This window comes from Bos taurus, chromosome 8 (genome assembly GCF_002263795.3).
Source record: "Bos taurus isolate L1 Dominette 01449 registration number 42190680 breed Hereford chromosome 8, ARS-UCD2.0, whole genome shotgun sequence".
Taxonomy (NCBI): Eukaryota; Metazoa; Chordata; class Mammalia; order Artiodactyla; family Bovidae; genus Bos; species Bos taurus.
The window spans coordinates 91,352,522-91,378,841 of NC_037335.1; the positions used below are offsets into that span (position 1 = coordinate 91,352,522).

Genomic DNA, 26,320 nt, shown 5'->3' on the forward strand with positions numbered 1-26,320 from the left:
TGGTATATTTTGCATGGATCATCTGAACAGTTCATGGCTTTTCTGATTTTTTGTTTTTCAAAACCTGTCTTCTTTTTTGTCCATATTTAATTTGGTTTTGTTTGAAATTTCTGATAAATCCATATAGCCCTGGAATGGTTATGATGAAATCTCATCATCCTTAAGGATGTAAGTTACTTTGTGGTTATCATATTTGGGTATAGGCTCACTATTTTACATGCATTGTCTGCCTTAATTTTCATGACAATCCTATGAAATAGACATTTTCACCCCAATTTGCAAAAGCTGAGGCTAGGAATGGACAAGTAACATTTCATATCACTTAGATGGTAGTGTTCAAACCTAGAACTGTCTCCAAAGCCCATGCTTTCAACCATTATGCTTTATGGTAAATATATTAAGCATTCTCATCTCAGGATGACATAAAGAAAGACCATGATCACTATATCAAAGCTGGGAGGGTGCTTGCAGATGATTATATCCAAATACCTCATTGTACTGATGGCTAGAAGCAGGTAGGATGGGAGAAGGTATAAAACAGGTGGTTGGTTGTCTACTTAGCATCCATTCTCCTGAATCATTCTTCCTAAGGGAACCCTGCTTTCATTTAGGTCTTCTCTATGGGACTATGTATTGCCAGGGAAGCTGCCCCCTTACTAGTCTTAGGGGATGAGTCATGGCTGGCTAATCTATCATGGTAATCTCATTCTCCTTACCATTGATTGGCTTAAAGATGGACAGATGACACAATTTTTGGCCAATGAATGTGAAGAAATCTACTGGAGAGTTTCTGGGAAGGTTTTCCCACTTCTAGAAAGAGCTGTAGGAAGATATCTAAAGATATCTATGAACCCCAGGAAATTCTCCTGATGGAAGGAGAGGAAGTATTAATACTTCTATTTACTACACCAAGTTTTTTTCCTAGGTCTTTCCATAAATGCTCTGTTATTCTCAGAACAAAATGACAAGTTATGTTTTATCAACTTCCCTGGTGGCTCAGATGGTAAAGTGTTTGCCTACAATGCGGGGGACCCATGTTCAATCCCTGAGTCAGGAAGATCTCCTGGAGAAGGAAATGGCTACCCACTGCAGTATTCTTGCCTGGAAAATCCCATGGACAGAGGAACCTGGTAGGCTACAGCTCACGGGATCGCAAGAGTCAGACATGACATAGGGACTTCACTTTCCCTTCACTTTCATATCCATTCATGAATGAAGAAACTCAGACCTAGGAATAGTTCAGTCAGTCAGTGATTAATTGGTAGAGCCAGTATGCAAGTCCTAAAGTGTATGGCTTCAAATCTATTATGTTTTGTGTTAGATATTTCACACTAGAATTAGATTTATGTTAGTGCTTATGAGTCTATGTATGTTTCCCTCTATGTGTCCAGATGGAGTTAGGTTCTGAGTCTGAAGAGCCCTGTACCCTGAGAGGCTTGTCCTGGGAGCCAGACTGACCATCCAGTTGATGTCTTGGTCTCATGGTCCTCTGAAATGGCACAACCTAGAGATGTGCTTGTGATCAGAGAGGTGCAAATCATTCCATATTGCTGGCTTTGGGGACATGATGGGGAGGCTCCCTTCATCTTATCTAATGTTTTGCTGTCAGCTTTGATCACTTGGAGATTTTGGCTTGAATTAACCCTGGTCACAACAAATGGTAGGAAATGCTGGGAGAGATTGGGGCAGAAGGAGTAGGGGATGACAGAGGATGAGATGGCTGGATGGCATCACTGACTCAATGGACGTGCGTTTGAGTGAACTCCAGGAGTTGGTGATGGACAGGGAGGCCTGGCGTGCTGCGATTCATGGGGTTGCAAAGAGTCAGACACGACTGAGCGACTGAACTGAACTGAACTGAAAGTGAAAATATCTCCAAATAAATATAAAAATTCTTGCCTTACAGGGTTGTAGTTAGAACCAATCAGTTAATGTCCCAAATACAGTTTTTGTCACATGGTAAGAAACAGAGCATGCTAGTTTTCTAATCCCTTAGTTTCCTGCTTCCTTCCTTTAAATCTTTACTCAGTGACTGTCTTCTCAATAAGCTATGAGATTATAAACAGAGATAGAAGAGGGCAGCAGAGGATGAGATAGATAGCATCACTGACTCAATGGACATGAATTTGAACAAACTCCAGGAGATAATAAAGACAGAGAAGCCTAGTGTGCTGCAGTCCATGGGGTCACAAAGAGTCAGACACAACTTAGTGGCTGAACAACAACAATGATTCAGATTGCATCAGGGATTGTGGGAAGGCTCTGAAGAAGGGGGATTTCAGCTGAGAGTTTATAATGAGAAGGCACTAGCGGGGTTAATGTTGGGAGGGTAGGGGGAGGAATAGTAATTAGGAAGAAGGATGCAACAGCATGTGCCAAGACCTTAAGGAAGAAAAGTGGATTTAGGACAGAAGATCAGGGTTCTGTTTTGACAAATTAAATGTGAGATGCGTGTAAGATATTCAAGTGGAGGTGTCGAACAAGAAGGTAGATACATGGTTCTAGAGCTGAGAAGAAGAGTCATTGTTGAAATACAAATTCGACAGTTGTTAGTGAAGAGAGGCTCTTGGGAGTCATTATTATCAGCTTTAGATTTTTTTTAAATGTCAGGCTGACCTTGTACTGTTTTATTTGCCTTCTCTTTTAAATACTGGAGTCTGGCTCTTATTACACCTTTTAGTCTCCTATCTTAATTATCCAATCTCTGACTCACTTTGCAGTTTTCTTTTCTAATTATATCATAAAGGCAGAGTGTTATGATAGAAAGATGTATTTTCTTTTCTTTTCTTTTTTTTTTTTTTTAGAAAGATGTATTTTCTGGTTATTTGTGTGCCTTGGGCAAATCACTTAGGATCTCTGGATATTAGCTTCCTATACATAAAATAAATGAGTTGATTGTTTTCAGTTGAAAAATATCTAAGATTATTTAAGAATTACCTGGTTATGTCTGTTTCTCTAAGCAGGATCCATCACTGGACCCCTGGGATATTAGATCTTGAGGATATTTTGCAATCCACATCATGACCAGCAATTAACTGTTAAACCAAACACTGTTAATGTCAGTCTCAGATACTATTACTGTAATGCAGAATAGCATTTCTTCTGCATTTGTGGATATAATATGTAGGGAAAAGATAGAAATTCAGACATTTACTCATCAAAGTAGCATCACAGTTAAATCCAAGACAAACTTGTTTTACTGAAAATTCCTATTGGATAGTCATTCTTCAAGTGAAATTAGGAGTAATCTAAATATCATGGTCCCTGGAGAAGGAAATGACAGCCCACCTAGTACTCTTGCCTGGAAAATCCCATGGACGCAGGAACCTGGTGGGCTATGGTCCATAGAGTTGCAAAGAGTTGTACACGACTTAGCGACTAAACAGCAGCTGCAAATATCATGGTGAATCCTAGAAGATGTAATAGCCTAGATTATTGGCCACTGACACATATGACAGCATTTTCTAATATTCTTCAAGGTAAAGCTATACAAAGCATCAACATTATCAGCAGTTTCCCCCTTACCTCAGTGACAGCAAAACTTCTCTTGCCGCAGGGAACCACCTTATACCACTTGTCATGCAGCACGTCCATAAACCCATGTGATTTGTATTGACTGATTAGCTCGGATATATTGGAGGTAAAAGGAGAGTTGGGAGGGAGACCAATGCCATACCCTAGAAGAAAATACAATCTCAGATGAGTGTTTCGCTTAAGAATTTCCTGAGTTGTTGCCACCACATCTGATATTGCTGTCAGACCTGGTAACAAGGACATAGTAAGCTTTCACCATCTTTCCCTCAAAAGACTCAGAAATGTCCTAGGTATGATTACCTTGGATCTGCTACTTCTCTGAGTGAAAGAGGTGAGTCCAGAAAGGAGAGAAATGATTTGTGTACTGTGTAGTAGGGGCACATTGTATTCCAAGGCTTTCTGCCCTTCCCTTCAAGATATTTTTCAGAAGCCATCTTTCAGGTCTTTACTAGGGCTAGGATTCCCTATCTACTTCTCCCAGAAACCCTCATCTGGACCTTAAAAACACAAAATTAGTTAAATTACAGTCTCTGGCCTATGAAATACTCTCATCATTGGTCATGCATAACCCTCTTTTACTTTTATATTTAATAATAGAATGAGGCCTTGTGAATGCACAGTTTAGCATAAGTACTAAAACATCAACAAAAACTTGTCAAAAAAAAAAAGGACTCTGGTAAAACCAAGTGTTGAAGCAAATGTAGATCAGTAAGATCACTTATTCATTGCTTGTGGGGATGCAAATTGATATACCCACCTTGGAAAACTGTTTGCTATTACTTTATATAGCTGAAGATTTATATGCTCTAAGACAAACAACTTTAAGTACATTCCTAAAGAACTCCTCCACAACTAGACCAGGAGATATGGTTAAGGATGTTCTTGGAGGCATTTTTTATAAGAGCAAAAATTGGAAACAACCTAAATGTTAACAAGCGAATGGGTAAATAAATGTGAAATATTTATACAATGGAATGTTATATAGTGTGAAACATACGAATGATATGGAATAATATGGATGACTCAGCAACACTAAGTAAAAAGATCAGTCTCAGAAGATTGCAGCATGAATCCATTGTGTAAACGTAAAAACATTAAAAACAAATCAGTATATTTTTAGGAATTCATATATATGTGATAGAAGTAATATTCAGAAAAAATCAAGAAAATGATAAACCAAATCTCTGGGACAACAGTTATTCAAGGCAAGAGAGGCAGGGGAAAGGATGAAGGAGGAGCTTGAAGAAGGTGTAATTTGTTGTCAGAGTTTTAATTAATTAGCTTTGACTCTGTATCTTCACTTGGTCTAGGGCTTTACTTGGTTTCCAAACTGTTACTTCACCATTAATCTCTTTGACAAGCCATGTGGAAGAGCTAATTACCTACATTTTGTCTTTAACTATTGGATTGTATAGTTGAAAAAAGATGTATTGCTGTCAAGATGATTGAGGAAGACAAACTGAAAATATAGCTAGCTCTTTTTTTCACATGCACATACAAAAGGCTATCAAGAATATAGAGATGTACAGCAGAAACTAACACATTGTAAAGCAGTGATACTCCAATAAAAATTAGTAAAATAATTTAAAAATGAAGGCAAAGAAACCAAGAAACAAAAAACATATGCACATAACTTTATATAAATAGATAGATAGCAAGGACCTACTGTTTAGCATAGGGAACTCTACTCAATAATCTGTAATAACCTAGATGGGAAAAGAATCTGAAAAATAATAGATATATTTATTCATATAACTAAATCACTTTGCTATATACTTAAAATTAATACAACATTGTAAATCAACTATAATATAAAATAAAAATTTTTAAATGTTAAAAACATCCAAAGATACTTCATGGAAACAAATGCTTCCTATCATGTTTCCATCTTACAATTTATTTCCAAAGACATTAGTTTTTATTCTTTTTTAAAATTGTAGATACACAAGCCCTTTTTAAAAAGTTGATTTATTTTTCATTGAAGGATAATTGCTTTACAGAATTTTGTTATTTTCTGTCAAAACTCAACATGAATTAGCCATGCTGCTGCTGCTAAGTCACTTCAGTAATGTCCGACTCTGTGTAACCCCATAGACAGCAGCCCACCAGCCTCCCCCTTCCCTGGGATTCTCCAGGCAAGAACACTGGAGTGGGTTGCCATTTCCTTCTCCAATGCACGAAAGTGAAGTCACTCAGTCGTGTCTGACTCTTAGCGACCCCATGGACTGCAGCCTACCAGGCTCTCCATCCATGGGATTTTCCAGGCAAGAGTACTGGAGTGGGATGCCATTGCCTTCTCCGAATTAGCCATAGGTATACATATATCCCCTCCCTTTTGAAACTCCCTCCCATATCCCTCCCCATCCCACCCCTCCATGCTGATACAGAGCCCCTGTTTGAGTTTCCTGAGCCATACAACAAATTCCTGTTGGCTATCTATTTTACATATGGTAATGTAAGCTCCCATGTTACTCTTTCCATATATCTCACTCTCTCCTCCCCTCTCCCTATGTCCATAAGTCTATTCTCTATGTCTCTCCATTGTTGCCCTGTAAATAAATTCTTTAGTACCATTTTTCTAGATTCTGTATTTATGTGTTAGAATAAAAATATTTATCTTTCTCTTTCTGACTTATTCCACTCTCTATAATAGGTTCTAGGTTCATCCACCTCATCAGAACTGACTCAAATGCATTTCTTTTTTATGGCTGAGTAATATTCCATTGTGTATATGTACCACAACTTCTTTATTCATTCATCTGTCCTTGGACATCTAGGCTGCTTCCATATTCTAGCTATTGTAAATAGTGCTGAAATGAACAAAGAGATACTTGTGTCTCTTTCAATTTTGGTGTCCTCAGGGTATATGCCTAGGAGTGGGATTGCTGGGTCATATGGTGGTTTTGAGGAATCTCCTCATTGTGTTAGTTTTTTTGGGAATCTCCATACCGTCTTCCATAGTGGCTGGATCAGTTTACATTCCCAGCAACAGTGCAAAAGCTTTCCCTTTTCTTCACACCCTCTCCAGCATTTATTGTTTGTAGACTTTTTGATGAGGGCCATTCCAACTGGTGTGAGGTGATATCTCATTGTAGTTTTGATTTGCATTTCTCTAATAATGAGCGATGTTGAACATCTTTTCATGTGTTTGTTAGCCAATTGTATGTCTTCTTTGGAGAAATGTCTGTTTAGCTCTTTTCCCTACTTTTTGACTGGGTGGTTTGTTTTTCTGGTATTGAGTTGTATGAGCTGCTTGTATATTTTGGAAATTAATCCTTTGTCAGTTGTTTCATTTGATATTATTTTCCCCCATTCTGAGGGTTGTCTTTTCACCTTGCTTGTAGTTTCCTTTGCTGTGAAAAAACTTTTAAATTTTATCAGGTCCCACTTGTTTACTTTTGTTTTTATTTCCATTATTCTAGGATGAGAATCATAGAGGATCTTGCTTTGATTTATGTCATCGAGTGTTCTGCCTATGTTTTCCTCTAAGAGTTTTATAGGTTCTGGTCTTACATTTAGGTCTTTAATCCATTTTGAGTTTATCTTTGAGTATGGTGTTAGGAAGTGTTCTAATTTCATTCTTTTACATGTATCTGTCCAGTTTTCCCAGCACCATTTATGGAAGAGGCTGTCTTTGCCCCATTGTATATTCTTGCCTCCTTTGTCAAAATTAAGGTACCCATAGGTGCATGGGTTTATTTCTGGGCTTTCTATCTTGTTCCATTGGTCTATATTTCTGTTTTTGTGCTAGTACCATACTGTCTTAATGACTGTAGCTTTGTAGTATAATCTGAAATCAGGAAGGTTGATTCCTCCAGCTCCATTCTTCTTTCTCAAGACTGTCTTGGCTATTTGAGGTCTTTTGTGTTTATATATGAATTGTGAAATTTTTTGTTCTAGTTCTGTGAAAAATGCCTTCGTAATTTGATAGGGATCGCATTAAATCTGCAGATTGCCTTTGGTACTACAGTCATTTTCACAATATTGATTCTTCCTACTCAGGAACATGGAACATCTCTTTATCTGTTTATGTCATCTTTGATTTCTTTAATCAGTGTCTTATAATTTTCTGTGTACAGTTCTTTTGTCTCCTTAGGTAAGTTTATTCCTAGATATTTAATTATTTTTGTTTCAATGGTGAATGGGATTGATTCCTTAATTTCTCTTTCTGATAATTCATTGTTAGTACATAGAAATGCAAGTGATTTTTGTGTATTGATTTTGTATCCTGCAACTTTGCTAAATTCACTGATTAGCTCTAGTAATTTTCTGAGAGTATCCTTAGGGTTTTCTATGAATACCAGACCACCTGATCTGCCTCTTGAGAAACCTGTATGCAGGTCAGGAAGCAACAGTTAGAACTGGACGTGGAACAACAAACTGGTTCCAAATAGGAAAAGGAGTACATCAAGGCTGTATATTGTTACCCTGCTTACTTAACTTATATGCAGAGTACATCATGAGAAATGCTGGACTGGAAGAAACACAAGCTGGAATCAAGATTGCCAGGAGAAATATCAATAATCTCAGATAAGCAGATGATACCACCCTTATGGCAGAAAGGGAAGAAGAACTAAAGAGCCTCTTGATGAAAGTGAAAGAGGAGAGTGAAAAAGTTGGCTTAAAACTCAACATTCAGAAAATGAAGATCATGACATCTGGTCCCATCACTTCATGGCAAATAGATGGGGAAACAGTGGCTGACTTTATTTTTTTTGGGGGGGGGTGGGGGGCTTCAAAATCACTGCAAATGGTGATTGCAGCCATGAAAATTAAAAGACGCTTACTCCTTGGAAGGAAAGTTATGACCAACCTAGACAGCATATTATAAAGCAGAGATATTACTTTGCCAGCAAAGGTCCGTCTAGTCAAAGCTATGGTTTTTCCAGTGGTCATGTATGGATGTGAGAGTTGGACTGTGAAGAAAGCTGAGCACTGAAGAATTGATGCTTTTGAACTGTGGTGTTGCAGAAGACTCTTGAGAGTCCCTTGGACTGCAAGGAGATCCAACCAGTCCATTCTAAAGGAGATCAGTCCTAGGTGTTCATTGGAAGGACTGATGCTGAAGCTGAAACTCCAATATTTTGGCCACCTGATGAGGAGATCTGACTCATTTGAAAAGACCCTGATGCTAGGAAAGATTTAGGGCAGGCGGAGAAGGGGATGACAGAGGGTGAAATGGTTGGATGGCATCACCGACTCAATGGACATGGGTTTGGGTAGACTCCGGCAGTTGGTGATGGACAGGGAGGCCTGGCATGCTGCAGTTCATGGGGTCGCAAAGAGTTGGACACGACTGAGCGACTGAACTGAACTGAACTGATGTTCAGTATTATGTCATCTGCAAACAGTGAGAGCTTTACTTCTTCTTTTCCAATCTGGATTCCTTTTATTTCTTTTTCTTCTCTGATTGATGAAGCTAGGACTTCCAGAACTATGTTGGATAATAGTGTTGAAAGCGGACAACCTTGTCTTGTTCCTGATCTTAGGGGGAATGTTTTCAGTTTTTCACCATTGAGAATAATATTTTCTGTTCAGTTCAGTTCAGTCACTCAGTCGTGTCCAACTCTTTGCAACCCCATGAATTGCAGCACGCCAGGCCTCCCTGTCCATCACTAACTCCTGGAGTTCACTCAGACCCATGTCCATCGAGTCGGTGATGCCATCCAGCCATCTCATCCTCTGTTGTCCCCTTCTCCTCTTGCCCCTGATCCCTCCCAGCATCAGGGTCTTTTCCAATGAGTCAACTCTTTGCATGAGGTGGCCAAAGTATTGGAGTTTCAGCTTCATATATGGCCTTTACTATGTTGAGTTAGGTTACTTCTAGGCCCAGTTTTTGAAGAGTTTTAATAAATGGGTACTGAATTTTTTCAAAGGCTCTTTCTGCATCTATTGAGATGATCAAATGATTTTTATCTTTCAATTTGTTAATATGGTGTATCACATTGATTGATTTGTGTATATATTGAAGAATCCTTGCATTCCTAGAATAAGTCCTACTTGAGCATGGTGTATGAGCTTTTTGATGTGTTGCTGAATTCTGTTTGCTAAAAATTTTTGAGTATTTTTGCATGTATTGGCCTGTAGTTTCCTTTTTTGTGTTGTTTTGTCTGGTTTTGGTATCAGGGTAATGGTAGCCTCATAGAATGAATTTGGAAGTGTTCCTTCCTCTGCAAGTTTTTGAAAGAGTTTTAGAAGGATAGGCATTAGCTCTTCTCTAAACATTTGATCAGAGAAGGCAATGGTACCCCACTCCAGTACTCTTGCCTGGAAAATCCCATGGATGGAGGAGCCTGGTAGGCTGCAGTCCATGGGGTCGCGAAGAGTCGGACACGACTGAGTGACTTCACTTTCATGCATTGGAGAAGGAAATGGCAACCCACTCCAGTGTTCTTGCCTGGAGAATCCCAGGGAAGGGGGAGCCTGGTGGGCTGCTGTCTATGGGGTTGCACGGAATTGGACACGACTGAAGTGACTTAGCAGCAGCAAGCGTTTGATAGACTTCTCCCATGAAGCCATCTGGTCCTGGGCTTTTGTTTTTTTTGGGATTTTTGATCACAGCTTCCATTTTAGTGCTTGTAATTGGGTTTCTCATAATTTTTATTTCTTCCTGGTTCAGTCTTGGAAGATTGAACTTTTCTAAGAATCTCTCCATTTCTTCCAGGTTATCTATTTTATTGCCATATAGTTGTTCATAATATCTTTTATAATCCTTTGTATTTGTGCATTGTCTGTTGGAACCTTTCCTTTTTCATTTCTAATTTTGTTGATTTGATTCTTCTCTCTTATCTTCTTAATGAGTCTGGCTAACGGTTTGTCAATTTTATTAATCTTCTCAAAGAACCAGCTTCTAGTTTTATTAATCTTTACTATTGTTTCTTTTATTTCTTTTTCATTTATTTCTGCTCAGATCTTTATGATTTCTTTCCTTCTACTAATTTTTTTTTTTTATTTTGTTCCCATGGATGGAGGAGCCTGGTGGGCTGCAGTCCATGGGGTCGCTAAGAGTCAGACACGACTGAGCGACTTCTCTTTCTTTCTTTCTTTAGGTGTAAAGTTAGGTTGTCTATTCAATGTTTTTCTTGTTTCTTGAGGTAAGATTGTATTGCTATAAACTTCTCTCTTAGAACTGCTTTTGCTGCTTCCCAAAGGTTTTGAGTTGTGGTGTTTTCATTGTCATTTGTTTCTAGAAATTTTTTGATTTCTTCAGTAACCTGTTGGTTATTTAGAAACAGATTGCTTAATCTCCATGTGTTTGTGTTTCTTACAGTTTTTTTTTTTTCTTGTAATTGATATCTAGTCTCATAGCATTGTGGTTGGAGAAGATGATGCTTGATACAATTTCAATTTTCTTAAATTTACTGAGGTTTCACTTGTGACCCAAGATGTGATCTATCCTGGAGAATGTTCCATGTGCACTTGAGAAGAAGGTATATTCTTCTGCTTTTGGATGGAATGTCTCGAAGTTATCAATGAGATCCATCTCATCTAGTGTATCATTTAAGACTTGATTTCCTTATTAATTTTGTATTTTGATGATCGTCCATTGGTGTGAGTGAGGTGTTTAAGTCTCCTACCATTATTGTGTTACTGTCAATTTCTGCTTTTATGTCTGTTAGTGTTTGTCTTATGTACTGAAGTGCTTCTATGTTGGCTGCATAGATATTTCCAATTGTATGTCTTCCTCTTGGATTGATCCCTTGATCATTATGTAGTGTCCTTCCTTATGTCTTGTAATTTTCCTAATTTTAAGGTCTATTTTGTCAGATATGAGGACTACTACTCCAGCTTTCTTTTGCTTCCCATTTGCATGGAATATATTTTTCCATCCTCTCACTTTCAGTCTGTATGTGTCTTGAGGCCTGAAGTGGGTTTCTTGTAGACAGCATATATATGGGTCTTGTTTTGTATCCATTCAGCCAGTCTGTGTCTTTTCGTTGGAGCATTTAATCCATTCACATTTAAAGTAATTATTGATATATATATGGCCTTCTCTCGTGGCTCAGACAGTAAAGCGTCTGACTACAATGCAGGAGACCCAGGTTCGATCCGTGGGTCGGGAAGATCCCCTGGAGAAGGAAATGGCAACCCACTCCAGTATTCTTGCCTGGAAAATCCCATGGACGGAGAAGCTTGGTTGGCTACTGTCCATGGGGTTGCAAAGAGTCGGACACGACTGAGCGACTTCACTATCACTATTGATATATATGTTCCTTTTGCCATTTTCTTAATTTTTGGGGTTGGTTTTGTAGATCTTTTTTCTTCTCTTGTATTTCTTGACTATATAAATCCCTTTAACATTTGCTGTAAAGCTGGTTTGATAGTACTGAATTCTCTTAACTTTTGCTTTTCTGAAAAGTTTTTTGTTTCTCCATCAAATTTGAATGAGATCCTTGCTGGTTACAGTAATCTTGGTTGTAGATTTTTCCCTTTCAGTACTTTAAATATATCCTGCCATTCCCTTCTGGCCTGCAGAGTTTCTGCTGAAAGATCAGCTGTTAAGCGTATGGGGTTTCCCTTGTATCTTACTTGTTGCTTTTCCCTTGCTGCTTCTAGTATTCTTTCATTGTGTTTAGTCTTTTTAGTTTGATTAGTATGTGTCTTGGAGTGCTTCTTTTTGTGTTTATCCTGTATGGGACTCTCTGTGCCTCTTGGACTTGATTGACCATTTCTTTTTCTATAATGGGGAAATTTGCAACTATAATCTCTTCAAAAATTTTCTCATACCCTTTTTTTTTCTCTTCTTCTTCTGGGACCCCTATAATTCGAATGTTGATGCTTTTGATATTGTCCCAGATGTCTCTGGGGCTGTCTTCAGTTCCTTTCATTCTTTTTACTTTATCTGCTCTTCAGAAGTTATTTCCACCATTTTATCTTCCAGCTCACTGATTCGTTCTGCTTCCAACTCACTGATTTGTTCTGCTTCCGATGTTCTGCAATTGATTCCTTCTAGAGTATTTTTAATTTCAGTAATTGTGTTGTTTGTCTCTGTATGTTTATTCTTTAATTCTTCTAAGTCTTTGTTAATTGATTCTTATATTTTCTCCATTTTGTTTTCAAGGTTTTTGATAATCTTTACTATCATTTTTATGAATTCCTTTTCATGTAGTTTGCCTGTTTCCTCTTCATTTATTTGAACTTTGTGTTTCTAGTTTGTTTCTTCATTTGTGTAGTATTTCTCTGCCTTTTCATTATTTTTTTTATTTTACCTTATTGTGTTTGAGGTCTCCTTTTCCCAGGCTCCAAGGAAAGTTGAATTCTTTCCTTGAAGAAGGTTGAATTCTTTCTTCCTTTTGGTTTTTTCCCTCCTAAGGTTGGTCCAGTGTTTTGTGTAAGCTTCATCTACAGTGAGATTTGTGCTGAGTTTCTGTTTGTTTGTTTTTCCTCTGGTGGGCAAGCTGAGTGAGGTGGTAATCCTGTCTGATGATGATTGGCTTTGTATTTTTGTTTTGTTTGTTGTTTAGATGAGGAGTCCTGCACAGGGTGTTACTGGTGGTTGGGTGATGTTGGATCTTGTATTCAAGTGGTTTCCTTTGTGTGAGCTCTCACTATTTGATACTCCCTAGGGCAACCCACTCCAGTACGTTTGCCTGGAAAATCCCATGGACAGAGGAGCCTGGTGGGCTGCAGTCCATGGGGTCGTGAAGAGTTGGACATGACTGAGTGATTTCACTTTCACTTTTCACTTTCATGCATTGGAGGAGGAAATGACAACCCACTCCAGTGTTCTTGCCTGGAGAATCCCAGAGATGGCGGAGCCTGGTGGGCTGCTGTCTATGGGGCCGCACAGAGTCAGACACGATTGAAGTGACTTAGCAGCAGTAGCAGTAGCAGCAGGGTTAGTTCTCTGGTAGTCTAGGGTCTTGGAAGGCCACTCTAAAGGCTCAAGGCTTGATCTCTGTTGCTCCTGGTAACAGTGTTAGGCTTTTTAGGGACCACCTAGGAAGGCAGCAGTCAAACAGGGCTGGTCTTCCTGGGGTGAGGAGTCCACCTCCAGCTCAGGACAGGGCAGTGACTCAAGTCTCTGGGCACATTGTGTCATTTCACTCGGGAAACCTTTGGTGCAGCTTTTCTGGTCATGGCTCAGGTTTTGTGATCTTAGCACATGAGAGTCCAGGCGTAGGTGAATTTAGCTTCTCTTTCTGGGCTCTGGTCATGTAATTCACTGAAGGAAAGTCAAGGCCATGTGTTCACTAGTCTGTCTCCTCCTCTGATTACACAAGTCCTTTTTAAAAAAATATATGAGGCTTGACATTTGTGTATAACTAATAAAAGAGAAGAAATAAATAATACAGAAAAAATTTTGCATTTTAAAGAGCTGTATGTTTCTTCCCCTTGGTAATTTTGTTTGTTCCTTAACAATGGAGAGTCAAGGAAATGATGACAATGTCAAGAGCATGATTAGAATTTTCCATTCAAAGACCTATTTTGAGTGCCTATTTTGTGCCTAGTAGTTCTGGTTTGAAAGGCAAGACTGACAATAAAAGACTTTACCCGGGCAGTCTGTTCTTCAGCTGATGTTATCATTAAATACCATTTTTTTTTTTTTTAAAGTAATAGGTAACTATAAGGAAGTAACAAAGTTTCTTTAGAAATGTTTATTATAATGAATGCTATTGACAATTCAGTTGCACAGACATTCACTCAGTACCTATTTGCATGTCAGGCACAATACTAGTCATGTGTATAATAATATTCACTGACATTCACACATTTATTCATTCACTCATTCATCCATTCAATGAATATTTACTGAGTGAATAGGCACTGTGTTAAGTGGTTGGGATTTAGCAGTAAGTAAGGTAAATATAGTCCCTGCTGTCATGGCGTGTATCCTCTTAGGGAGGCAGATGCTAAACAATGTACTGCATAATGATTATTTCATTACAACTGAGACATCTAAGGTTGTACCAGATTGTGGGAGAAGGACAGAGACTTATACAAACAAGTAAGGACTTGAAACTATCTGGTGAGTGTGGTCAGAATAATTAGGCCAGGTTTGCTGAATAATTTGTATTTTTTCCTCCTGAGGCAATAACTTTTAACAACAACAACAATTTCTAATACTATAGAGGGCTTACTATTTGCCAAGTACTGCTCAGTAATGGACTTTTTACATGCCTTACTCCAGTTTATAGATCTTGCAATAGTCTAAGATTGCATACTAGATTGTGGCATACAGGTCAGTTAAATCCTTCTGGGGTTCTAATAATGAGAACCTGAACATACTGAGCCCTAATGTGTGCCAGATACCACCCATGCAGGATATGTATTACTTAGTTCAGGTCAGTCACTCAGTCGTGTCTGACTCTGCAACCCCATGGACTGCAGCAATCCAGGCTTCCTTGTCCATCACCAACTTCTGGAGCTTGCTTAAACTCATCTCCATTGAGTCGGTGATGCCATCCAACCATCTCATCCTCTGTCGTCCCCTTCTCCTCCCGCCCTCAATCTTTCCCAGCATCAGGGTCTTTTCCAATGAGTCAGTTCTTCACATCAGGTGGCCAAAGTATTGGAGTTTCAGCTTCAGCATCAGTCCTTCTAATGAATATTTAGGGCTGATTTCCTTTAAGATTGACTGGTTGGATCCTCTTGTAGTCCAAGGGACTCTTAAGAGTCTTCTGCAACACCACAGTTCAAAAGCATCAATTCTTTGGTGCTCAGCTTTCTTTATAGTCCAACTCACTTATCCATACATGACTACTGGAAAAACCATAGCTTTGACTAGATGGACCTTTGTTGGCAAAGTAATGTTTCTGCTTTTTAATATGCTGTCTAGGTTGGTCATAGCTTTTCTTCCAAGGAGTAGAGACTTAAAGACTGAGCAAATAAATGGCCTAATGTCACATAGATCACAGTTGGCAAAGCTAGCATTTGAAATTGGGTCTGCTTGAGTATAAAAACCAGTGCTTCCTCCAATGTACCCATTATAGCATGAGACCAAGGCAAAGGAATATTTGACATATTCCTCCCCTTCAAACAGCCCCTATCACTACAATCATATTGATATAAAATCCCCAAGCAAGGCAATACAGTAAAAACCTACAATCATATAACTGGTGATTTGTTTGTTCTTCTTCCTCTAGTTGTTTCAGATATAAGGTTAGATTGTTTACTTGAGATTTTTCGTGAGGTAAGAGTGTATTGCTATAAACTTTCATCTTAGAACTACTTTTGCTGTATCCCATAGGTTTTGGGCCATTGTGCTTTTGCTTTGTTTTCATTTTTTTTATTTCCTCTTTGATTTCTTCAGTGTGAACTGGTGGTTTGAATTCAGAAGATACAAATATACATGTTATTCATGGACAGATTTTGTCATAAACTTTTTGTAAATTGTGTAAATACAGCATAATTACAGCTCCAACTGGTATGTGATTGTACATAAATGAGGAAATTAACTAGCAAGGATCCTTCCTGACTATATTGCTTCTCCTAAAAATCCTCTTAAAGTCAGTAATTCCAGTCCAAGTTAATGTAATCATTGCAGAATTGTTTTTGTTTTTCACTTGATAGCTATTTATTGGACACCTATTCATCACTTTCACAAATAGAGGTTGAATGCTATTCTGTCTCAGACACTCAGCCAAGTGCTATAGAGTTTGCAGTGTAGTGTAGTGTTGGTTGCTCAGTTGTGTCCAACTCTTTGAAACCCCATGGATGCAAAGAAAGTTTAAAAATTTTTTAACTTTAAGAAATCTTTAAGAAGAATCTTTATGAAAGTTTAAAAATCTAAAATTAATAGTTATGATATCAGATCAGATCAGATCAGTCGCTCAGTCGTGTCCGACTCTTTGCGGCCCCATGAATCGCAGCACGCCAGGCCTCCCTGTTCATCACCAACTCCCAGAGTTCACTGAGACTCATGTCCATCGAGTCAGTGATGCCATCAAGCCATGTCATCCTCTGTTGTCCCCTTCTCCTCCTGCCCCCAATCCCTCCCAGCATCAGAGTCTTTTCCAATGAGTCAACTCTTCCCATGAGGTGGCCAAAGTACTGGAGTTTCAGCTTTAGCATCATTCCTTCCAAAGAAATCCCAGGGCTGATTTCCTTCAGAATGGACTGGTTGGATCTCCTTGCAGTCCAAGGGACTCTCAAGAGTCTTCTCCAACACCACACTTCAAAAGCGTCAATTCTTCGGCACTCAGCCTTCTTCACAGTCCAACTCTCACATCCATACATGACCACAGGAAAAACCATAGCCTTGACTAGATGGACCTTTGTTGGCAAAGTAATGTCTCTGCTTTTCAATATGCTATCTAGGTTGGTCATAACTTTCCTTCCAAGGAGTAAGCGTCTTTTAATTTCATGGCTGCAATCACCATCTGTAGTGATTTTGGAGCCCAGAAAAATAAAGTCTGACACTGTTTCCATTGTTTCCCCATTTATTTCCCATGAAGTGATGGGACCAGATTTGCATATTTTAAGAATAGAGTTTTGGCATTACAACAGAAGTATAAAAATTACCTTAAGGGAAAATGTTATGTTGAAATTGCAGATACATTTAGAAAAAATTGCTACATAGGAAATAATATTAAAGCACTCTACTTTATCATGTTAAGGTTAATATGTAATTGACTGCTAAAAATAGATTACATTCTTTAAAAATTTCCATTTAATACATATATTAAATATTAATATTTTAATTATTATTGGCATTAATAACAATTATTATTAGCTAACTAAAACAACTATGCATATGGAATATGGGGAAAAACAGGAAAAATAGTTATGTGGCAATTAGAAGAGGTATGTGTTAAAAGACATAAAAATCAATTTTATTCAGAAACATAAAATAGTAAAACCTTGAAGATTTTATTTCTGTCCTCTTTGTCAGCTATTTTTCAAATTTGATTGTGTTCATTGGTCAAAGAATTCTTATCTTTAAGTTGCTGACTCAACTTAGCAGCCTGATTTGCTTTCATTATCATTAGAAATTTGGCTTTGCAATGAAGATGAGGCTGACTATTTTGTGGTTGATGGATGAAGCAAAACGGAATCCTTCAACCCTAGAGATGAAGGCTTCAGGCACCCTGGAAATAGGATACAGCTTAATAGCCCAAAAGAACAATTTTCAGAATAGAATTCTGATATTTACCCGTGGATAAACCAGCTTTACTAAGCAAAGAGTGGTAGAAATATATTTTGGCTAGCAAGTGTATAGTTAGAAATTCATAGACTACAAAAACCTTCCTGAAATGTGGTTGGAAAATAGATATTTTGAAAATAAGATCTTAGTGTTAAAAACACCTCTGGAAGAAAGATCAATTCAGTTTTACAGTCTGTCCTAGGAATACAATAATTAGCTACTCCAGGGCAATGGTTAAGCATATTTTGGAATAGTTTTAAACTTAAAGGAGACTTTAAAAATGGGTTTCCCTTATCCTCAGCACATCAAAGTGGAGATAGAGTGTGTGGAAGAAGCTGAGATATATGAAGGCTATCTATCTCGGGATAATTTTATAGTAAATTGGTCTCAATCTTTTAATTCAATATACTGAATAATAGCCTGGTGGCTCAGATGGAAAAGAATCTATCTGCAATACAGGAGAACCGGGCTTGATCCCTGAGTCAGGAAAATCCTTTGGAGAAGGAAATTGCAACCCACTCTAGTATTCTTGCCTTGAAAATTCTATGGACGAGAAGGCTGGTGGGCTACAGTCCAAGGGGTCACAAGGAGCCGGACACTATGAGCCATTAACACTCTCACTGTCACTTTTACTATGCGCTTGAACATGCTTTACATGTATTATTTTACTTAATCATCACAGCAACTCTGTCCTAGATGTGCTATTCACACACCCATTATGCAGATGAGGAAGCTGAAGAACAGATTGTGACTTGCCCAACTAACAGTTATTTGGGAACAGCAACTCTATTCTAACCTAAGCACTCAAGACTCCAGAGCTAGTGCTTCAAGCGCTGTACTAAATAATTAGTGGAAAGCAAGTGAAAGAACAAACTCAAAAACAGGCAAAGGTCTTTGGCAGAAAGGTCACAAATCATTACTGTGCAGTTCCATTACTCTTTCTTCTCATTTGACCTTTACTGTCGGTTTACTCCAATGCATAAATTTGGGACATGTATTCAATTATCTCAATACTTTCTTTTTTCAGAGCACACAATATATCTTTGTGTCCCTGGTATATAGTTTTTAATAAGGCCAGAGACTTTCCACATGTTCTTGAATTTTTAATAATTTTGGTTTGCTGCACTGAAGACTCATGGAATGGTTTCAAAGTCAATGTGGACTGTTGTCTCTCATTTGCTGCCCATTGACCTTTTTTTATTTAAAAAAATTTTTATTATTATTATTATTTTTTTACTTTACAATATTGTATTGGTTTGCCAGACTCATCAAGAAACAGAGGGAGAAAAATCAAATCAATAAAATTAGAAATGAAAATGGAGAGATCACAGCAGACAACACACAAATACAAAGGATCATAAGAGACTACTATCAGCAATTATATGCCATTGACCTTTAGGTGTTAAATAAATGCAGAATGGTGAAGTTGGGAAGGGTATTTAGTAGTCACACTGAGTTGATATAATGTCATTACTACAGAGAGTGATGGCATCACTGACTCAATGGGCATGAGTTTGTGTAAACTCTGGGAGTTGGTGATGGACAGGGAGGCCTGGCATGCTGCAGTCTGTGGGGTCACAAAGAGTCGGACATGACTGAGCGACTGAACTGAACAGAGAGTGAATGTACCTTCAACATGAAGGAATCAATGGATTCCATTTTCCCTCCTAAGTTCCAAAAATTATTTAAACACTTTGGAAGGTATATGCAGACTTTTCAGGGTACTTTTGATTACCTTCATAAGGAAGTGATTAGGTATTTAGTCAAATACAACCTAGTGAGTTATATAATAGGGTATTAAATCATTTATTACATAACTGTTATATGCCTTGCATTGTACTAGATCCTGTGAGAGAATACAGACATATGGAACATTCCTGTAAGCTAATCAGGTAAAAATTGTTGATAAACTGCTTTTGTGATATTTTATGCCTGTAAAGTCTAATTAATTAATAATAAAGTACACAGTTTCATAAATTCAAAAAACCTAAATGTTGTTAATGAAAAGCATATAATATTTTTTTAAAAATTTCATGAAGAGGGAAATATTCCATTAAAACCTATTAGATTAACTTTATCTTTACAGTCACAGTCAAGAGCTTTATTAGTATCTCTATCACATTACTTTCTGTAACTTATAAGTGTCCTTACTTTGTGTTTTACCAAGTTCTGCTTTTAGGTTGTAAACTTGTTCACAGAGGCTGTATTGAATTAAAATTTCATCACCCAGAATAAACCAGCAGTGGCTTTTTAAAGAATAAACCAACAATGATGAGAATATTCTCTGTATTCAAGTCTATAGTCTTTCTGCTGTCTTGCAGAGAGAGTGTTTCCCTGCACCATTTTGTATTTATTCCCTTGGAAAACAATGTGGTGTCTGGAGATGATGGAGACTGTAAGACACCAAGTCTCACGAGCACAGATGGAAATGTAAACAGGGAACCAGTGGGGAATTAATTGTGTGGCATCTGGCACTGGGGTCCGGCAGAGGCAAACAAGCCATTTCACCACTGCCTTTTGACAAGATAGAGTTGCCCCCTGAAAACAAAGGTGGAAAACAAGAATCCCTCATTCTTTCACCCACTACAAATGATTCATTGTTAACAGCTGCTAATGGCAAAAGGGACTTCAATTACCCAGTGTATCTAGGATAGAAAAAGGAAATAACATCCTTTCCATTTACCCAGATGCCACACAAATGGGAAATTTTCCATTGTTACATTGAAATGTGGTTATATAATCAATGTTCTTTTAGTTTTCTAGTTTTTCTTTGGTTTCTCTTTTTTTGCCCTGCTACACAATTGTGTCTCTGTCACTGTTGTCTCAACAGAAGACCCCTATCACTAAATGTCTCTCTTCCTGTGTTCTATTCCAGGCTAAGGTGGAGGTCACTTTGCCTGGAAAGGGGATTGATTTCTCTTAGGAGAAGGCCCAAAGAAACAGCTGTTACATTCTCATTCATCACAAAAATGAAGATAGAAAAAAACCCAAAAACTGCTGATGTGTTTAGGAGAGACAGAGACCAACTGTAGTCAGTTGGGGAACTGGAATCTGAATAGCCTTGATATACTAGTTAACATACAGGAAAGTATAGTTTCCTGGAAACAGGACTTGAGCATCCCCATGGGATTATTTCTAGTCAAAATGCTTTCTGACAAGTGAGTATGATTGTTCTGGGAGCCAGTATGTACTGTCAGAGGAGGGAAGCTGGGACTTGGAGATGTGAAATTTGCTGGTTCAAACTATCTGCTCCATATATCAACTATTGTCCAGAATGAAAGGAGCTACTGACAATGCAATCTTTCTTTGGTCCTGAAGTTTGATTGATTGTCTGACCAAGTTGAAAGCAAAAATTTGCTGCCAGTGGGGAGAAAGACAAATCTGAGGTCCCAAACAAAGTTTTGTTTAGGACACTTAGAGGTTACTAAATTACAGGGGTTGATTTTTTTCTACTTATTTTTCAACTAGTGGAAACATTTATTTAAGGACTATGAGATTTGTATTCTAATTTCAGTATTATCATCTAATTGTGTGATTATGAGAAAGTAATATATTGTCTCTGAACTTTCTCGTGGATAAAACTAAGCAGCTTGCATTAAATCATCACTGGGGTCCTTTTAGTTGTAACACAATCATTCTAGTTTTAGTATCAGATTCATTATAGGATTTGGCCATTAGAAAATACAGATTAAATTAAAACTGGACTCCCTGTTTACCACAGTGTCAACACTCCCAGATATCTGAAGCAACACCGTTTGGATAACAATGATATTTTGGTTGTTGTTTTTCTAACAATTGGATAAAAATATGTTGGTGGAGTAGGTAGAAAATAAATACCTAACTTCAGCAACTTAATAGCTGAGTACTTAAGAGCTGAAAATGAAAACAAGGGAAAATGAATAGCTCTTTGCCTCTGACACTGGCATTTGTGACTTGCTAGGTTGGCAAACAGCACATCCCGAGTAAAAGTGCATCAAGAATGATTGATTAATACCTTCTATGGCAAATGGCTTCCCCACAGTTAGAAGTTTGCAGTCAGCATCTACTGACACTTCGTAATCCAGAAGGGCTTTGTCCATGATGAAGGCATCTAGTTTCTCTGGATCATTCCTATGTTTAAGACCAAAAGAAGAAAAGTGGAAAATGATTTATTAATAGACAGGAAACACTAAGTCTGACAGCTAGCTTTTGTTTAGGGAGCAGAAATCTGGACAGTAGGGGCAGTCCAAGCTGGCAGCTGCTGGTCCTGCCTTGGTGACATCTCACTGACCTGCAGAGAACAGACTAGGGGAAACAGACACTCTTAACAGAGAGCATGACATCTTTCCAGGGGTTAAATTGAACAACAAAACCAGAGTGACCCTGAATTGAGTGCAAAGGTAAATAGTCATAGTTCATTTCTCATACATTAACTGAATGATCTTTTTTTTTGGTCATGCTACATGTAGGATCTCAGTTCCCCAACCAGGGATCAAACTCTCCCTGTAGTGGAAGTGCAGAGTCTTAACCACTGGACCACCGAATGAAGTCCTCCAAATGACTTCTTGGTGTAGGCATTATATTTATTGTTCTCCATACCCTTTATAATGACTATGAAGAGGGAGGTGGGCTTCCCTGGTGCCTCAGATGGTAAAGAATCTGCCTGTAATGCAAGAGACCCAGGTTCGATCCCTGAGTTGGGAAGGTCCCCTGGAGAAGGAAATTACAACCCACTCCAGTATTCTTGCTTGGGAAATCCCATGTCCATGGGGTTGCAAAGAGTCGGACATGACTGAACAACTATCACTTTCATTTTCACTTGAAGGGGGTGGTAGTATCCTATTTTAACAAATGAAGGAATTGAAGGTACAGAGAGTTGAAATAAGTTGATCCAGTTCACAAGCCAGTTAGTGTTGGAGCTAGGCAATCTCATTAATCAGTATGTGAAAATTCTTCATTCTTTCTGTCGTGATCACTATCATATTCTCCAGAGGTCAGGCATTATTTCACACTTGGGAGTACATAATAAAGAAGTGCAAATAACAGATCCAGCACTCTTGGGGAAAAAAGAGTTGAGGTCTCTTTAAAGTCCATAGCTGGTGTTTAATAAATGGAATAGGAAGCATATGTAAATCAGGTCTCTGTGGTCTGATTTATTAATATAACTCCAGAGATTCACGTTTCACTTCCATCCCAGGAGACAGTTCAGGCAAAAATCATTTAAAGGCAAGTATTTCTGACTGTATCAGTGAATTGGCTGTGGGCTGGGCTCAAGATAGCAACAGACGCTTTGTGCATCCTTTTTGTATTCTCCCCCATTTTTTAACATAGGCACAGAAATCGTCCCCAGGAAGGTGGTCAGCACCAGTTGAGTTCCACTTACAAAGGAGGCAAGGGAGAATGAGTTTCTCGGGGAACTGTTTAAGGTGTATGCAAATGACTCTTTGTTTTCAGCTATCTCAAAAAATGTAGTTCAGTGGCTCAGTCATGTCCGACTGCGACCCCATGAATCGCAGCACGCCAGGCCTCCCTGTCCATCACCAACTCCTGGAGTTCACTCAAACTCACGTCCATTGAGTCAGTGATGCCATCCAGCCATCTCATCCTCTGTCGGCCCCTTCTCCTCCTGCTCTCAATCCCTCCCAGCATCAGAGTCTTTTCCAATGAGTCAACTCTTCACATGAGGTGGCCAAAGTATTGGAGTTTCAGCTTTAGCATCATTCCTTCCAAAGAAATCCCAGGGCTGATCTCCTTTAGAATGGACTGGCTGGATCTCCTTGCAGTCCAAGGGACTCTCAAGAGTCTTCTCCAACACCACAGTTCAAAAGCATCAATTCTTTGGTGCTCAGCTTTCTTCACAGTCCAACTCTCACATCCATACATGACCACAGGAAAAACCATAGCCTTAACTAGACGGACCTTTGTTGGCAAAGTAATGTCTCTGCTTTTGAATATGCTATCTAGGTTGGTCATAACTTTCCTTCCAAGGAGTAAGCATCTTTTAATTTCATGGCTGCAGTCACCATTGGCAGTGATTTTGGAGCCCCCCAAAATAAAGCGTGACACTGTTTCCACTGTTTCCCCATCTATTTGCCATGAAGTGATGGGACCAGATGCCATGATCTTCGTTTTCTGAATGTTGAGCTTTAAGCCAACTTTTTCACTCTCCACTTTCACTTTCATCAAGAGGCTTTTTAGTTACTCTTCACTTTCTGTCCTAAGGGTGGAGTCATCTGCATATCTGAGGTTATTGATATTTCTCCCTGCAATCTTGATTCCAGCTTGTGCTTCTTCTAGTCCAGCATTTCTCATGATGTACTCTGCATAGAAGTTAAATAAGCCGGGTGACAATATACAGCCTTCACCTACTACTTTCCCAATTTGGAACCAGTCTGTTGTATCATGTCCAGTTCTATCTGTTGCTTCTTGACCTGCATATAGATTTCTCAAGAGGCAGGTCAAATGGTCTGGTATTGCCATTTCTTGAAGAATTTTCCACAGCTTGTGGTGATCCACACAGTCAAAGGCTTTGGCCTAGGCAATAAAGCAGAAATAGATCTTTTTCCGGAACTCTCTTGCTTTCTCAATAATCCAGTGGATGTTGGCAGTTTGATATCTCGTTCCTCTGCCTTTTCTAAATCCAGCTTGAACATCTGGAAATTCATGGTTCATGTACTGTTGAAGCCTGGCTTGGAGAATTTTGAGCATTACTTTGCTAGTGTGTGAGATGAGTGCAATTGTGCGGTAGTTTGAGCATTCTTTGGCACTACTTTTCTTAGGGATTGGAATGAAAACTGCCCTTTTCCAGTCCTGTGGCCACTGCTGAGTTTTCCAAATTTGCTGGCATACTGAGTGCAGTACTTTGACAGCATGATCTTTTAAGATTTATAATAGACCAACTGGAATTCCATCACCTCCATTAGCTTTGTTCATAGTGATGCTTCCTAAGGTCCACTTGACTTCAGATTCCAGGATATCTGGCTTTAGTCCAGTGATCACACCGTCATGATTATCTGGGTCATGAAGATCTTTTTTGTATAGTTCTTCTGTGTATTCTTGCCACCTAGTCTTAATATCTTCTGCTTCTGTTAGGTCCATTTCATTTCTGTCCTTTATTGTGCCCATCTTTGCATGAAATATTCCCTTGGTATCTCTAATTTTCTTGAAGAGATCTCTAGTCTTTCCCATTCTATTGTTTTCCTGTTTCTTTGCACTGGTCACTGAGGAAGGCTTTCTTTTCTCTCCTTGCTATTTCTTTGGAACTCTGCATTCAAATGTGTACATTTTTCCTTTTCTCCTTTGGCTTTCACTTCTCTTCTTTTCACAGCTATTTGTAAGTTCTCCTCAGACAACCATTTTGCCTTTTTGCTTTTTTTTCTTGGGGATGGTCTTGATCACTGCTTCCTGTACAATGTCACGAACCTTCATCCATAGTTCTTTAGGTACTCTATCAGATCTAATCCCTTGAATCTATTTCTCACTTCCACTGTATAACTTTAAGGGATTTGATTTAGGTCATATCTGAATGGTCTAGTAGTTTTCCCTACTTTCTTCAATTTAAGTCTGAACTTGGCAATAAGGAGTTCATGATCTGATCCATTGGTCAGCTCCTGGTCTTGTTTTTGCTGACTGTATAGAGCTTCTCCATCTTTGGCTGCAAAGAATATAACCCATCTGATTTCAGTATTGATCATCTGGTGATGTCCATGTGTAGAGTCATCTCTTGTGTTTCTGGAAGAGGGTGTTTGCTATGACCAGTGTGTTCTTATGGCAAAGCTCTATTAGCCTTTGCCCTGCTTCATTCTGTACTCCAAGGCCAAATTTTCCTGTTACTCTAGGTATCTCTTGACTTTCTACTTTTGCATTCCAGTTCCCTGTAACAAAAAGGACAGTTTTTGGGGGTGTTAGTTCCAGAAGGTCTTGTAGGTCTTCATAAAACTGTTCAACTCAGCTTCTTCAGCATTACTGGTCAGGGATTAGTTTTGGGTTACTGTGATATTGAATGTTTTGCCTTGGAAATGAACAGAGATCATTCTCTCATTTTTGAGATCGCATCCAAGTACTGCATTTCAGACTCTTTTGTTGACTATGATGGCTACTCCATTTCTTCTAAGGGATTCTTGCCAACAGTATTAGATATAATGGTCATCTGAGTTAAATTCACCCAATCCAGTCCATTTTAGTTCACTCATTCCTAAAATGTCGATGGTCATTCTTGCCATCTCCTGTCTGACCACTCCAATTTACCTTGATTCATGGACCTAACATTCCTGTTTCCTATGAAATATTGCTCTTTACAGCATTGGACTTTACTTCCATCACCAGGCACATCCACACCTGGGTGTTGTTTTTGCTTTGGCTCCATCTCTTCATCCTTTCTGGAGTTATTTCTCCATTGATCTCCAGTAGCATATTGGGCACCTATTGACCTGGGGAGTTCATCTTTCAGTGTCCTATCTTTTTACCTTTTCATACTGTTCATGGGGTTCTCAAGGCAAGAATACTGATGTGGTTTGCCTTATCCTTCTCCAGTGGAACACATTTTGTCAGAACTCTCCCCCATGACCTGTCCATCTTGGATGGCCCTATATGGCATGGCTCATAGTTTCATGGAGTTAGACAAGGCTGTGGTCCATGTAATCAGATTAGTTAGTTTTCTGTGATTGTGGTTTTCGGTCTATCTGCCCTCTGATGAAGAAGGATAAGAGGCTTATGGAAGCT

The 26,320-nt window shown here is 38.7% G+C and overlaps 1 protein-coding gene across 1 annotated transcript in view; it reads right to left on the minus strand.

The window, feature by feature from the left end:
- The window catches only part of GRIN3A (glutamate ionotropic receptor NMDA type subunit 3A), a 200,552-nt gene that overhangs the window by 41,079 nt on the left and 133,153 nt on the right, over positions 1 to 26,320 (minus strand). The window contains 2 exon segments of the mRNA NM_001191535.1: positions 3,526 to 3,677; positions 21,615 to 21,730. Coding sequence (NP_001178464.1) covers positions 3,526 to 3,677; positions 21,615 to 21,730 — 268 coding nt within the window.